The 14140-nt window shown below is 40.3% G+C and overlaps 1 protein-coding gene across 2 annotated transcripts; it reads right to left on the bottom strand.

The window, feature by feature from the left end:
* Positions 1 to 58: 58 nt before the first annotated feature.
* On the bottom strand, positions 59 to 13857 carry ZBTB34 (zinc finger and BTB domain containing 34). Of its 2 annotated transcripts, XM_036394040.1 has the most exons (3): positions 13784 to 13855; positions 6829 to 6943; positions 59 to 6197 (listed from the first exon to the last, which is right to left on the bottom strand). In XM_036394040.1, exons 2-3 carry the CDS (start codon positions 6867 to 6869, stop codon positions 4676 to 4678), a joined length of 1563 nt encoding a protein of 520 aa, XP_036249933.1. In that variant the 5' UTR covers positions 6870 to 6943; positions 13784 to 13855; the 3' UTR covers positions 59 to 4675. The 2 variants fall into 2 exon arrangements, with proteins under 2 accessions (XP_036249933.1, XP_036249934.1); XM_036394041.1 differs by lacking the exon at positions 6829 to 6943 and having other exon boundaries at positions 13784 to 13857.
* Positions 13858 to 14140: the final 283 nt, after the last annotated feature.

Here is a 14140-nt window from a genome sequence, read left to right as displayed (position 1 = left end):
ATCTAAAATGCAAACTCCCAGTAATTAAATACCTAAATGTAGACACTGACACCACAGATTTGCTCTAGAAGCATTTTAATTTACAAACAGCAATTCCGATTGACTTTATACCATAAAAAAGGCAATTTACAAGCAAGAAACAAATTCATCAGAACAAAATAAAGCAGCACAGAAATATTCATGTCACAAATCTAAAAACAAAGTGAATACAAGAGTAAAATATCATCTGAATAAATATTTTAAAGGTCATGCTGTAAAATAATCCTTAATGGCAAGTTACTAATTCTTACAGCATCAGCTTAGCTAGCTTCATTTACTTCACGTGGCGATGAAGTGCGGAGGTGTGAGGTTCCCGGTTTATATTGCAAGATAATGACACCAAGTCAAGTCATTCAAACTGTTCAATTATTTATCTTGAAAAATAACCATACAAATAAAATTTATTTTAAAATACAAATTTTCAGTCAGAAACAAACACTGTTAAAATCGTGCAAGAGCTCTACCTCTAACCAGATCTACAACCAGAGCTTCTCAGGCTGAGTTCAAAGGCTGAATCCCCGGCCTGTGGGAAGGGGATTCAGCAGTTCTGCATCTGCCATGGCAGGAGTGAGCTACAGGAGCAGGAAGCAAACCTGCTCAGTCAGTGATACGTGGCTTCACATCCCCTGAAGAAATACAGGAACACATGTCCCAGGCTTACTTATTTGTTTCGGTTTTGTTTTTTTTTAATGTAAACTTGCATAACTTAAGTTAATGCTGCCACAGGGATGTGCAAGTAGTATTAAATCTACAATATTAAATACAAGTATTCTGGCACTTGATAAAACATATGTAAAATGCACACAGATTAAAAAGATTGAACATTTTGAATGACTTTACTAAACTTCCAATTTGATCACTGAGTATTATGAAATTTACAATTCATGAAATAAAGAGATTCATATAAAGAATTTACATAATTCCCCAAATACTTTCAAATATAAAATTTAATAAATAACCCTGACCAGTCAAAAAGCACCATTCAAGGGTAAAATTCCCTTGGAAAATAGATTAGGTGTTGCATATTTGAGTCCCTTTCAATGGTTTCATGTAAAACCTGTTTAGAAAAATGACAATAAAAGAATCACAGTAAACTAATACAAAAATTAAAATAATATATATATATATTTAAAGGTAAAGCTTATTCAGTATTTTCCCAGCCCTTGATTTTATTCCTGTTGTTCTTCCCATAATTCAGCCTAAACATTATGAGGCCTCATTGTTTTGTCCGAAGTAAACCAAAGGCTTCAGCATAAAACATGAATTTATGCTGGGGAAGACTGCATTAAAACTCTCAATTTAGGCCTACAGTCTACCCTGCTGACAGTGAACTGACAGTATCCTTTATGCTACAGAAAGATTTCACACTCAAAAAGCAGAGCCAATCTTGAGGCCTTAGTGACCAAACTGAACTTTTAATACACTTGTAAGTATTTACAAAGCTATTTTCTAAACATATTTACAAGTTTAAAAAAAGTAATATGGGAGATAACTGATAAAGAAAACTAAAATAATAGTTTTAAACAAGAAACATTAGTAAAGGTATAAAATCCTTTATTTTCACAGTTTGTCAGAATAGGTTAAGCATCTAGAGGAAAGGACACTGTCACTGTTTTCACATTTGTCTAGAATTAAAAAGGTAGATTAAGAAGAGACTCAATTATGAACCAGCCTGTATAATTTCATTACTTATTTTGCTGTCAAATATTTCTTCACATATTCTATTGACTTCTGCATTTATTGTAAATGAAATGTGTAACAGCCCTGTGCTAAGACCCGCACAGACACGAGGCACGGCACAGTGTTGGCACCCTTTGCTCACGTGAGGGCCTCGTGCTCAGTGGCCGCGCCTGGTGTCTGCGCCAGCGTTATCCGGGCACCCCGCTGCGTGACAAGGCACAGTGGCAGTGCTGCTGCCAGCGGTGCCGGCGGCGTTGGCAGAGCCGGGCGCGCTGCTGCACCGCAGGGCTGGACTATGGCTTGGAGGCAAGAGCGCTGCCCGCGCGCAGGGACTGGCACACTGCTGGACCACGGCTTGTAGAAACACGGATCATCTCCTGCCCCTTAACAGTCTGGTACAATGAACCTGAACCTGTACAATCAACATGATGTTGTTTTCTTGTTTGCTTTTGTCTGAGACAATTTTGGATAAGTCACTCTTTGGTAAACTCAAACCATTTTAATACATTTACAAATACAAAGAACTAGATTTAAATAATGCTAAGATTGTGACACAGAAATTCAAGAAATATAAATTTGTACCCATATCCTGCTATCCTCAAGTCATCCTTCCAGGGAAAAATTCACACCAAAGGCACCACAGCACAGGTTCAAGATAAAGGGTTAAGAATAACTATACATTTCTTGGATTTTGCATGTCTCAAACTTAATTTACCAAAACACACTTTTTGCATTTAATTACTTAAAACAAACACTCAAGGAAAAAACTGTATCAGAAACACCATGTTTTTAGGTGAGTAAACATACAGACTACCTGCCTTTAGACACAGACTATCCCTTCCCTCACTGGAAACAAAATTTCTGTTGTTGCTTCAAGGAGAGAAGCATCTCCCCACCCCCTGCCTCTTTATTTAGGCAGTTTTAGGACAAAGAGGCAAATGATGTACTTAATTTGACTGAAACTACTCCAATGGAGCAGTTGGAGGTTATACTGTAAATCCATGTTTGAGAGATTAATTCTTATTGCAGTGTGGCACAATATGAAGAACTAGTGTATTTAATAAAGCCGCTGCACAAATATGTCCCAGCTTCACAGAGGCCAAAAAGTTTTACAAGATAGCAAACCTACCTTTTTCTTTCCAATAATTTAGAAATGCACTTTTATTTTCTAATTTTTGGGAGTTAAACAGCACGTTCACAAATGGATTTTCAGTATCAGCTAAACAAACATAAGACCCAATAATATAAAACCTGCATTCTAAAGAAGGATGTGATTAGTTTAATAATTAATTCTGTTCATCAGGTAGAATGTTAAACAGTAGTGTTTGCCAGCCCGTGCTTTTGAGGTCTTTTAAGCCATTGGTTTTTTGTGGTATTGGGTTTTTTTCTTTTTTTTTTTTTTTCCTCTTTTTTTTTCCTTTTTTTTTCTGTTTAGTTGGGATCTTAGGGAAGTTGGTTTGTGTAGGGGGGCTTTTGTTTGTCTGCTTTTGGGGATTTTTTTCCCTTGACCATTATGTTTCACATGTTATATATTATACTGACCTAAATAATGAAGTTAGCACCATATTAAAAACACGTATTTGGTGAAACAAAAAAGATTTAGAGTGTTTTTAAAGTTGTTGGTAGCTTCTTTATAGAGAAAAAAACCACTGAAAAAACAGAGAAGCCATAGCAACTCTGTGATACTCACACATGAAATAACATATTGCTCAAAATTCCCATAAAGTATTTGTTTTTCTATACAAAAAAAGTACAAATTCCAAGTGCTGGCATATCACCCGGAAATTTAAGTAGGAAGCCAACGTGCACCTGAAAGCAGCTCTCTGTGAAGAGACCTATTAAAATACTGCTCGGAAATACTGTGATTTAAACTACATCTCTCTCATGTTTTAACCAACCATGAAGAGTGATGAAGTTAAGTTTAATTACCTGGTACGGTTCTACAGTACAAAATGAAGGTAGATTCTGAGGCCAGTAAAAACCCATTTTACACCACAATGCTACTTTTAGGTTTGCTAATATTTTTTTTAATATATAGATATATATATATGTGTATATCTATATATATATAGATATATCTATCTCTATATATATAAAAAGGTCAGCACCACAGGTTGTCCAGCTTGCATTCTAGACAACTAACAAAACCTTTCAACAATTTAACCATAGTTAATAGATTTATGGCATTTGGTTTACATATGTTATAAAGCAAAGCTATTAAAACAAGGTAATTCACTTTGCTCACTTTTGCACACAAAGTAATAGTTTAATAAAATGAAAACCAAACAACATTTGTTTAAAACCAAAACCATCCTCCCAAAGTCCGAAGTTCTAAACCCTAAGCAGAGAGGAGTCCTAACGGTTGATAGAGTGGCATATGGTATTAGCCTTGACACAGAAAAGGGAAAGTGAAAGCATTTTATATATATAAAGCAAATTTATATATATAAACAGTCTCACTACCAAAACCAGTTAGTAAGAGTGAACAGATTTCATTGTGACAGGAGAGGAATCAAAGCTGTAATATTCTCTCTCCAAACTGCTGTGTAACTCATTACCAGCAACAGGATTTAAGAAATAAAGGAAATTACAGCTTCTTTGAACATTCAGCAGAGCTGCCAATCTTATTCTAATATCTTTCTCCACTGGCATTTGCGTCTCACCAGATCAATCAGCAGGGACACTTCACCAGACTCTTCCTAGCCTTTCCCCAGTACACTGTCTTTATATTTTGAGTGTCTTCAAATACAAAAAAACAAACCCCAAACAAATCAGCCTCCTTCAAAAACAAAGAATACTTCTGAAGTCTTCTCCAGAAACCATTTCTAACTGATTTCCAGAAGGTCAGGAAAATGAAAAGGCTGTTACACTTGTACTGAAGATTACTAAAAGAATAAAAATACTTTAAAAATACATAAGTAATGTGCTTGTCTGTGTTTCACTTAGATATAAGATTTTAATCAGATGTGTTAGACATTGCATGAATTTCCATACTAGAATCCATGGCTTCAGAAGCTGAAGCATCGTTATCTACTTTCTGTTCCACAAACGCTTCTGTTCTGTCTGGAGACTCAACCCTGTTTCTCACTTCTGTAAGCCCCGGGTGATTTTTTCGCAAGTGCTGGTTTAGTGTACCCTGGAAAGGAAAACATTTTCCACAGATCTCACAGCGAAAGGGTTTGTCATCTGTGTGACCACGAATATGATACTCAAGTTGGTCCTTACGGGTATATTTCTTTCCACAAAACTTGCACACAAAAGGAGTTATTCCCATGTGCAATCGCATGTGTCGGTCAAGGCTCCCTTTCTGGTTGAAAGACTTGCCACAGTAAATACAAATTAGCCTCTCATTGTATGGATACCAATGACCTCTTGCATTTCTTTCCCGTGGACTATTTTCATATCCTGGATTACTCACCATGGATTCACTGTCAGCCCCTTGCACCAAGCCCTGGACATCGCTATGCAAGTGACCTGTAGGTACTCGTTTTTGGCGTGCACGACCTCCTCTGAAACAGCTCAGCATTGACCTTGAAGGACTTGTATTGCTCATGCTTCCAAAGGTTTCTGACACACCTGTTGCCTGTGATGAGGCATGAGTAAATGAATAAACATGTTGTAAGACAGACCCATAGGAACCAACGTTTACTGCGACCACCTGCTCTCCATCCACCATTTCAGTGTGATATCCATCATCACCAAGGGAAGAGCTATCAGAGCAGCTTGGTCTGTCAGACTTTTCCATTTTAACTTTCACCTCTGCAATCTGACTTTCCCTTACTATCAGGTCTCCTTGGTCATGATCACCTTCAATCTGAACCTCATATTCAGAGATACTACCGCTGCTCCCTCTGTCTGAATGCCCTTCTTCTTGCAGACGACTACGAAGAGTTTTGCCTGGAGTAGTTTCCATCCGAAGGTCGCTGCCTGCTGTTGACTGTCGCACCTGAGAGCAATAGGGAGGAGATATCTCAATAGGGTTGGCAAAGTAGCTGCTGTCTTTAACGCCATTACGATTCTCTGAATTTTCTTCGGCACCAACAGTAACAGAATCAACATCACCAACACTGATCTTTGAATGAATACTCTCCAGTATCTGTGTGCACTTGTCAATGACACACTGCATCTGTAGGAAGCTAGCTGCAGTCAGAAAACTGACAACGTCCTTCAGTTGCAAGGACATCCTTCCAGTGTAACAAAAAGAAAGCAACTGTTCAAAAACATTGGGGTTTTTAATAACTGATATGGATAGGCCACTCATGGTGCTTAATGCTGAATGGTCGCGGAAATACGGAGAACTGGCGGCTAAGACAGCTTTATGGGCACGGAACGGCTGACCCTGGATGTGCACGATTATGTCACAGAGTTTCCCTTGCAAGCGGAGTTCGTTTAACTGGCTCAGAACAGTGTTGCTGTACTCCGGCACATCAAACTGAATGAAACTGCTGCTGTCCATTTCTACAGATGTAAAGAGTAATCTGAAAGAAAAATGAGAAGATTTAAAACAGAGAATGAATATGGAGTTTTCCATTTCAAAAATAAATGCTTGCAAATGTTTAAGTCACATCACCCCACTGATCTGTTAAAGGTGCATTACAACAAAACATTTAGCATAAATACTCCATATAATAAAAAAGTACAGTCTTAATCTGAAAGATTTGAAAGAAAAATGTTTGAGCCACCCATGGACTTCAAATTTTTCCAAAAAAAATTTCTCTTGTAATTTTAGTTTGTTTTTTTTTTTTCAAACCATGGTGTGAACTTTGAAGCTCATCTGACACAGCAGTCATCTCCAAGCTAGAATAATTTGACATTCAAATTTTAACCTAACTTAAAAGCCATGGGTACTTAAACAGAGGAAAATGACATTCAAAGAGGCCTTAAAGAGATGTATAGGGCTCCAAAGACAAGCTAAAGAAAAGTACTTTTCACAGATTACTATTGTAAAAAGCATACCCACACACTATCAGCCTGAGAATGTTGATCTGCAACATTACCCTACATTTCCAAGACTGGACACTAATCAAGCGCCCAAGAACCCTCAGACTTTTATTGCTATTCTAGTTCTTATTAATGCAGAAGTCTAAAGACATAATATTGCCACCATACCTGCTTTTCCAATTGAACAAACAGATCTCAACATCATCCATTGACTTCAGATGCAGGAAGCATATCCAATGTATCACAATATACTAGCAGATTTTTTTTTCTATTATGTTACATGCTGTAATGGGACACAGGAACAATTTAAATCAAATTATGAAAATTCAGGTTTCTAAAAAGAAAATTGACAAGAAATAAGATTAAAATCCTAAAAGGAAGCACTGGAGCTCTATCAGATGACCCTCACATAAAACTAACATTCACAACCTTCAAAAACAGAACTTCTTTTCAGCAGACACAAGAAAGCCAGCTTCCTGTCTTGACATTATGTTTGACTTAGAAAACTGGCAAAAACTCTCACAGAACATTCAAAATCAAGTTATCAGACTTGCTAAATATGTTCTCTAACTTACCAGTGTCATTACCCATTAAAATGGGTAAATGGGACTTCATTTGAGTTTTTTGGCTGAGATGTATAAGTGAGAAAAAAGACATTTTCTAGGTTCTTACATCTGAGGTGGGAAATAAGGACTGCAAGATGGCTACCAGAAGTGATATGACTATAGCAATCTCTTCAGAGGTGGCTTTGGCAGGACAGTTCTTTTATTCAGCAAGCAAAGCTACAAAACAATTCAGAGTTTTGCGCTGATGTAAGTCAAAAATCAAACAGCACAACACATAACCTATCCCAGCTGTGGTGTAGTTACATGGCAAGATTAACTTTGCTTTTCTGAGCACCCCTGCCTGTTGTGCAGAGAATAACTATCCCAGTCCCACATGGAAGACAGGAGTTTCAGCAGTTGGATACATGTCTGTGTTACGAATGAGTGTTTTAAGGTCACTTAAGGAATCGCCAGGGAGGAGGGAATGCACCATCACAATCTGTCACCTTCACTTGTGCCTGACAGGGCAGCACAAGCTTCTTAGAAACCCAACATATGGAACCTTTAATTTGTGGGGCTTATTAGCTATGCACAGATGCAACATCAGCCATTCCTGATTAAGCTTCTCTGACAAATTGAGGAAGAGTTTGTGTTGAGTAGAAGTGACACGAATAGACAAATTACCTGAGTCAGGAACTCTGTAGAGACCAAAAGACCAGCCTCCAGCAGCAATAATTTGGCATTCTAGTCTAGGATGTACAGGTTTGTCACAAATAGACAGTGGAGTTCCTCCTTGTCCCATACTTCCCTAAGGGCTCTTACCCAGCAAAATGGAGAATAACTTACTCCTGGAGAAAATACTAAAACATAAATTGTCACCACTAGCACTGGTTCAGACAGAAGGAATGAATTAAGGATAGGCACCTGAGAAGAGAGAAGATGGACATTTTATGGCTTATGATAGAGGGAAAAGAAATTATGTTCTTTTCATCATAGAATCTCTAGATGAATTCAGGGTCCCTGGGATGCGGCCACGCATTGAAAATGGACTGCAAACACATACCAGAGAAAGCATGAGAACCAGAAAGACACCAAGGAGATGGGAATCCACTGTGATCCTTGCCTATCATGACTATTAGAACACCCTATTATCTCCATATGCATATATGTATCTGGAAGTAACTCTACATCCTTGTTCTCAGAGTTGTTTCATCTTTCTTTTGGGAAACAAAGAAGCTTATTTTGCTTAAGATGCTAGGAGTAAACAGCACATTCTGGCCATGAGTGGAGAGGATGATGGAGTCAAAGTCTGTAAGTCTGTTCATCAGTGTAGCAGAAAAGCAGTAAAAGCCCTGCAAGAGGGATCAAGGGAACATACAGTGTAGCTTTGAGAGCAAGCAAACAGGTCAAGTACACACTGTCAAAAGGCAGTGCACAACAAGATTCTATACCCAGCTGCTCTTAAAAAACAAAGAGAGCAAGCTCCAGCATACTCTTTCGAGTACTTTTCCACCTTAGTTCCTTCCTTTGCAGATACATGCTTCCTGTAACCTTGAAATCATCTGTGGAAAGCTGGGGTTAAAGGACAAGAATTTTGAAATACAGCAGCAGTGGACAGAAGGGAACCCTTCTTCCAATTTCAGCCACAACCTTAAATCTCCAGCTAGAGGAGAAGTGACCAGTTACCAATGGAAACCCCATTCTGGAGCAGGCCTCCCTCCCCCTAGCAGGGACAGCATTGAGGCTGCAGTAATTTTGGCAGGGTTAGTACCAGAGCATCCCAACTTCCTCATATCAATTTGGGAAAGCAAGACCTGGGGGGGAAATCTGGGCATCACACATCAGAGAAGCAGGCATCACTTGCCATGTTTTATTGGTGAATAAGAGCCAGAAGAAAAATGATCTTATTTATTTACAAAAGTCCCTAATGTCACTATCTAGAAAATAAAAGTAATCCATAGATTATATTCCCATACACAAGAAGGTTTTATTTTATTTCTGTATAGGATCAACTTAGCAGTTCCATGATAAAATTCTAGTAACATTAACCAAAATAATGTTCAGCAGGGTACTGTACCATAACAATACTCAATTATTCATCAGTGCTGGCAGAGCAGTAGCACTTTCAAGACAATAGTATTTATGGCTGAAACATTTCTGAAAGAATCTGGGAAGATCACTACAGTTTGAAAAGGCTAATGAGAACCCCCCCAAGCTTTTTAACAGCTTCCTTCAAGGTGAAACATCTCCCTAACCTCTTCTCTTTTGGGGTCAGGCATACAGCATTAAACTGAAGCAAGAAGGTACTTTAAAACACAAAAGAACTTTGGACACACCCACTGTATGCTCTAAAGAAAAAAAAATCTCTGCAGTTAACCAGATAGTCATAATGAAACTTATACATATAACATTCCTTACAGAATTAGCACAGGTGAAGAAGAAAAAGAAATCATGCTCAGTCAGAAGTCCCATTCGGTACCTTCCACAGTATCTCAGCAGGTGCAGAGGGAACCTGTGTTATTTAGGCTCAGTACAGTCATATAGAACAATAGCTCAGAATTATGACAGTTTTATTTGCAATATATAAACTTGAGCATTTGGGGGTAGTGAGAACTAAGACAACTTGAGCTGGATTCAATTATCCTTTTGGGTCCCTTCCAACTGAGAATACTCTGTGATTTTGTAAAGCCACAGCAGTGCCAGGTACACTCATTGTTAAAAAGTAATGCATTTCATCTTGCTTTAGCTTTCATCCCTGCCTGGGAGTTAGTGTAAAGTTAGGGCATAGCCCTGCAAAATTTGAGTCTGGACCTGTCTACAATTAGGTCCTCTCTTAACCTTTCCTCAAAAGTAGGTCAAAGTGTTTAAGGTTTTCATAGCTATTATGTATCCAAGAAACTGGCTGAAGGCACAGGCCAAAAATGCACACCAGGTTCACTAAGTCCTAGAAGGGCTCTCTGTTGAGCCTCATGTCTATTTTGTAGCAGATGATGCAGTCACACTCCAAAGTATCATATAAATTCTCTTTGCATCTGCACTACATTTATTCATCGGGGTTTTATACAGCAAATATAGCCCACAAAATGGCTTTAGTAGTAGTGGATTGCTGGCCTATGTCTTCAAAGAAAAGTGTTCATTGAAGTACCTCTGAACATGAGAGGGATAAAATTTCTTATTAGATTTCAAAAGAAATTTCCTTTAAAAATTATGTTCTATGAAAACGCTTATTTAATTTAAAAAACAAGAATAGATGTTGACAAACCACATTAGGTATTTAATTTTACTGACATCATACAGTAGCAGCGGAGAAGCATCATATAACTATAACACGAAGCTGTGTGTCTGCCAACATAGTATTAGTTTCTGCTTCTAAGTCTGCACCTGTTTAATTTCCTTCACTCACTGAAGTATGATTCACCGTTCCCACAGACAGGTGAATGACACAAATTATACTCATTTTAACTCACACTAAGGTGTGAGAAAAGATCCCTTGCATTTTCTTAAATCAGCAACAAGGAATCCTTGGGAAAAAAACCCACATTACAAACCATTACTGTTGTAGCACATCTGAGAACAGAAATGCATAGAAAAGCCAGGAGGGTCATAATGAAAGTTAAGACAAAACCAAAACAAAGTACTCTATGATGCCAAAAATGCCTCTACCCAGCAACAAGCAGCAGGACAAGAGGAAACAGCCTCAACCTGCAGCAAGGGAGATTCAGGTTGGAAATTGGGAAGAATTTCTTCACTGAAAGGGTTGTTAAGCATTGAACAGGCTGCCCAGGGAGGTGGTGGAGTCACCATCCCTGGAAGTGTTAAAGAAATGACTGGATGTGGCACTCAGTGCTCTGGTCTGGTTGACAATGCGGTGATCAGTTAAAGACTGGACTCGATGATCTTGGATGTCTTTTCAATTTAAATGATTCTGTGATATTCCCTCCATACATAACTGCTCAGAATACAGAGAGAGGGCAAGAAAATAAGCAGGTATTTGTATAAATCAGTGCACTCCTCCCTTGCATTGTGTAGGACCTAGTATTTGCACCATCTGTGTGAGAACTCAGGACATCACTGCAAATATCATTCAAGAGAATTTTAACCTAGGAATGTTACCTTATCAGCTATGATCATGGAAGCTTTTGGGCAAAAGTCTTCATCAGTCTTACTCTTTTCAGTGATGCCTTTGCATCACTCTTCAGATTTACAAAAGCCACACTAATTAACGCTAGCTGTATCAAAGGAAAACTGCCATCAAGTATGTCAAGGCTAGGGGGGGTCTCCAAGACACTCTTGAAATAACCTTTGAAAATAGGGGAGCGACTGATCATAGAACATTCTACCAGTTTATACTTCTCATAACAGTGAAATACTAATTATCCCTTAAAAGTCAACATATAGTGCTCTTGGATGGCCTTAAATAACATGCCACACAGCATTGCTGCTGTACTGAAACTCCATCCCCAAAGCAGGGTAAGCTACCTCACTGATAAAAAACTTCTAAAACGTTTAATTTTGAAGCCAATAAAAAACTCCAAAACTAAACGAGGGTAAGAAACCCACATAATCTCCCAACAACTGAAGTACAACAAATTTCTAATAATACAAGCAGCACTATTCAAATATGTAGAATTGGTTTTTGCATTAATTCATCACTTCCTCCAAAATGCCCATTGGAATTAAAGAAGATAGAAGCAGTTTGCCCAAATTATCTGTAGGAAAGCACACACAAAAGGTGCATAAGGCATATTATTAATTGGAAAACAGCCTTGAAAGTCAGTCTGCTTCGTGTCTGGTTTGGACTACAATACAAAATCTGTTAGGTGACAACTACACAACAATTTAAAACTTTATTACTTTACCTCCTAAAAATGCAGGAAATGCCCACTTCCTCAGAAACACAAGCCAGTTAATACAGGCTGAACTGTAGTTACTAGAAAACTTAGCTCTTACATTCTTGCATCCGTAGAAAACAACGTCCAGTGAGAGTCACTATTCCTTCTCTGCAGCCAGACAGGCCATGTTCTACCCAAAGTACTGAACACCTGCAATGAAACCATAAGCAAAGCTCCTGCCTGGCAGGTGAGGTCTCTGGCAGTGCTGTGGGACACAACCTCACTAACTGCCTGGGGAGCAAAGCAGTCAAGGGAGTAACCCTTGACACTCAGTTCAGTAAAGCTTTATTAATTCAGACATTTGTCTAACAAAAATTTTAAAGTATTTATTTTTACCTCACCAAGATTCACAACACGTGTACAGAAAATCACTTTAAATCACTTTAAAGAGTGGATGATTTCAGCATCAAAATAAAATCAATTTATTTAGATGTATGTACACACGTGGACATGTATACATACACACATGCCAGTACCAAGCAACGCTGCAAACTCATTCTCAGTGGTCAGCATGGTGCAGCAGATACTGTTGGAACTGCATATTTAGGATTTTATAAAAAAAAGGACCCTCTTATTTGAGCAAATATCCACAGAAAGCAGATATGAAGTCCAAGTGACACTTTCATCCCTCATTCTCTTAACTGTCTTCCTCGAACTGCTTGCCTGTGTGGAAGTGATTGAAAAGAAAAAAACGAAACACCTATCAATGCATAAAAATAGTTTCATGTAAGAATTAGAAACCTCAATAGAAATAATCTCTAAATCTTGACTCTAGAAATCAAATTGCCACAAAAGTAGTTGCAGGCACACATCTATTTCTGAATGCAAAAAAGTTACCAGGAGGCAAACTGGAGATAAGCCAAGATCAAAAGGTGCCTTCTAAATAAAACTATTCTATGTGTCTATGATTCCAGTATCAACAAATGTATTCTGCCAGATAAACAAAACAAAGGGGCATGTTGATGATACATACACTTCAAATCAGCTGTCCCTGGACAGGCAATGAAACACAAGCACATTCTGATCCAGATGTTGAGTATTCTGCAACACGTAACAACTGCAGTGCAGCTAATCCTATCGCACTTTGTTTTCCCTTGGAAACCAGGCTTACCCACTTTAATGTTTCTGAGACTGTTCTGGCTTGTTCCAAATTAACTCTCAACTCTGATTCACTCTAAGCCAATTCCAACTCTACAAGCTGTGCACGCCTGCCGGGATTTAGAAAGACCTTTGCATTACGGAGATTGGGGTTTCACTAGAACTTCCACCTTCTCTGATGGAACAGCAGCAGCTGAAAAGTCCCCCAGCTCCTGGCAATGAACACCTCCCCGAACGGGGCCAAGTTCGTTCCTCTCCAGTCCGCCGTGCCGGGGATTTTACGCCCCGCTCGGGTTAACAGCAGACCCCGACACGGGCGCGTCCGCCCTCCCTCCCCGCACGCCAAAGCTGCACCAGAACCACCGACTCGGGTTACGCGACAGCTCCTACCGAGGCACGGCCGGGCGAAGGCCGCCTCGACGAAGCCGCTGCCTCCGCTCCAGGCAGCCGAACCGAGCCACGGCCCGCCGGGCCGCGGTCGCCGCCCCCGCGGGGCCTGTCAGGCGCCGGGACCCCTCCCGAGCACGGCCCGTCCCATGGGGAGCGCCGCGCCGCCCCGGGGCCGAGCGCCCCTCGCGCGCCGCTCACCTGGGGCTGTCTGGAGCTCTCACATGGCGGAACCCGGCCGGCCCGGCCCGCTCCCAGCGCCGCTTCCCGCCCGCTCCCACAGCCACTCGCACCCGGAACTGATTCCGCTGGCGGCCGTTCCGCTTCCTGGCGACGCCCCGGCAGCGGGCGGTGCCCCCGGGCCGCTCGGGAACCCGCCCCGCTCTCGGCGCGGAGCCCGGGCGCTCCCCCCCGCCGGAGTAGGGCGGAGCCGCCCTCGCAGCGCGACTCCTCACGAAGGCAGAAGGCTTTGAGCATTGGCTGGAGCCGGGCCGTACGTGGGCAGAGCTCTTCCGAGAACTCGCACGGTGTGCGGCTCCAGACGAGAACCCAGAGCCA

Source organism: Molothrus ater, chromosome 20 (assembly GCF_012460135.2).
Source record: "Molothrus ater isolate BHLD 08-10-18 breed brown headed cowbird chromosome 20, BPBGC_Mater_1.1, whole genome shotgun sequence".
Classification (NCBI taxonomy): Eukaryota; Metazoa; Chordata; class Aves; order Passeriformes; family Icteridae; genus Molothrus; species Molothrus ater.
This window is presented reverse-complemented; position numbering and strand designations above follow the sequence as displayed.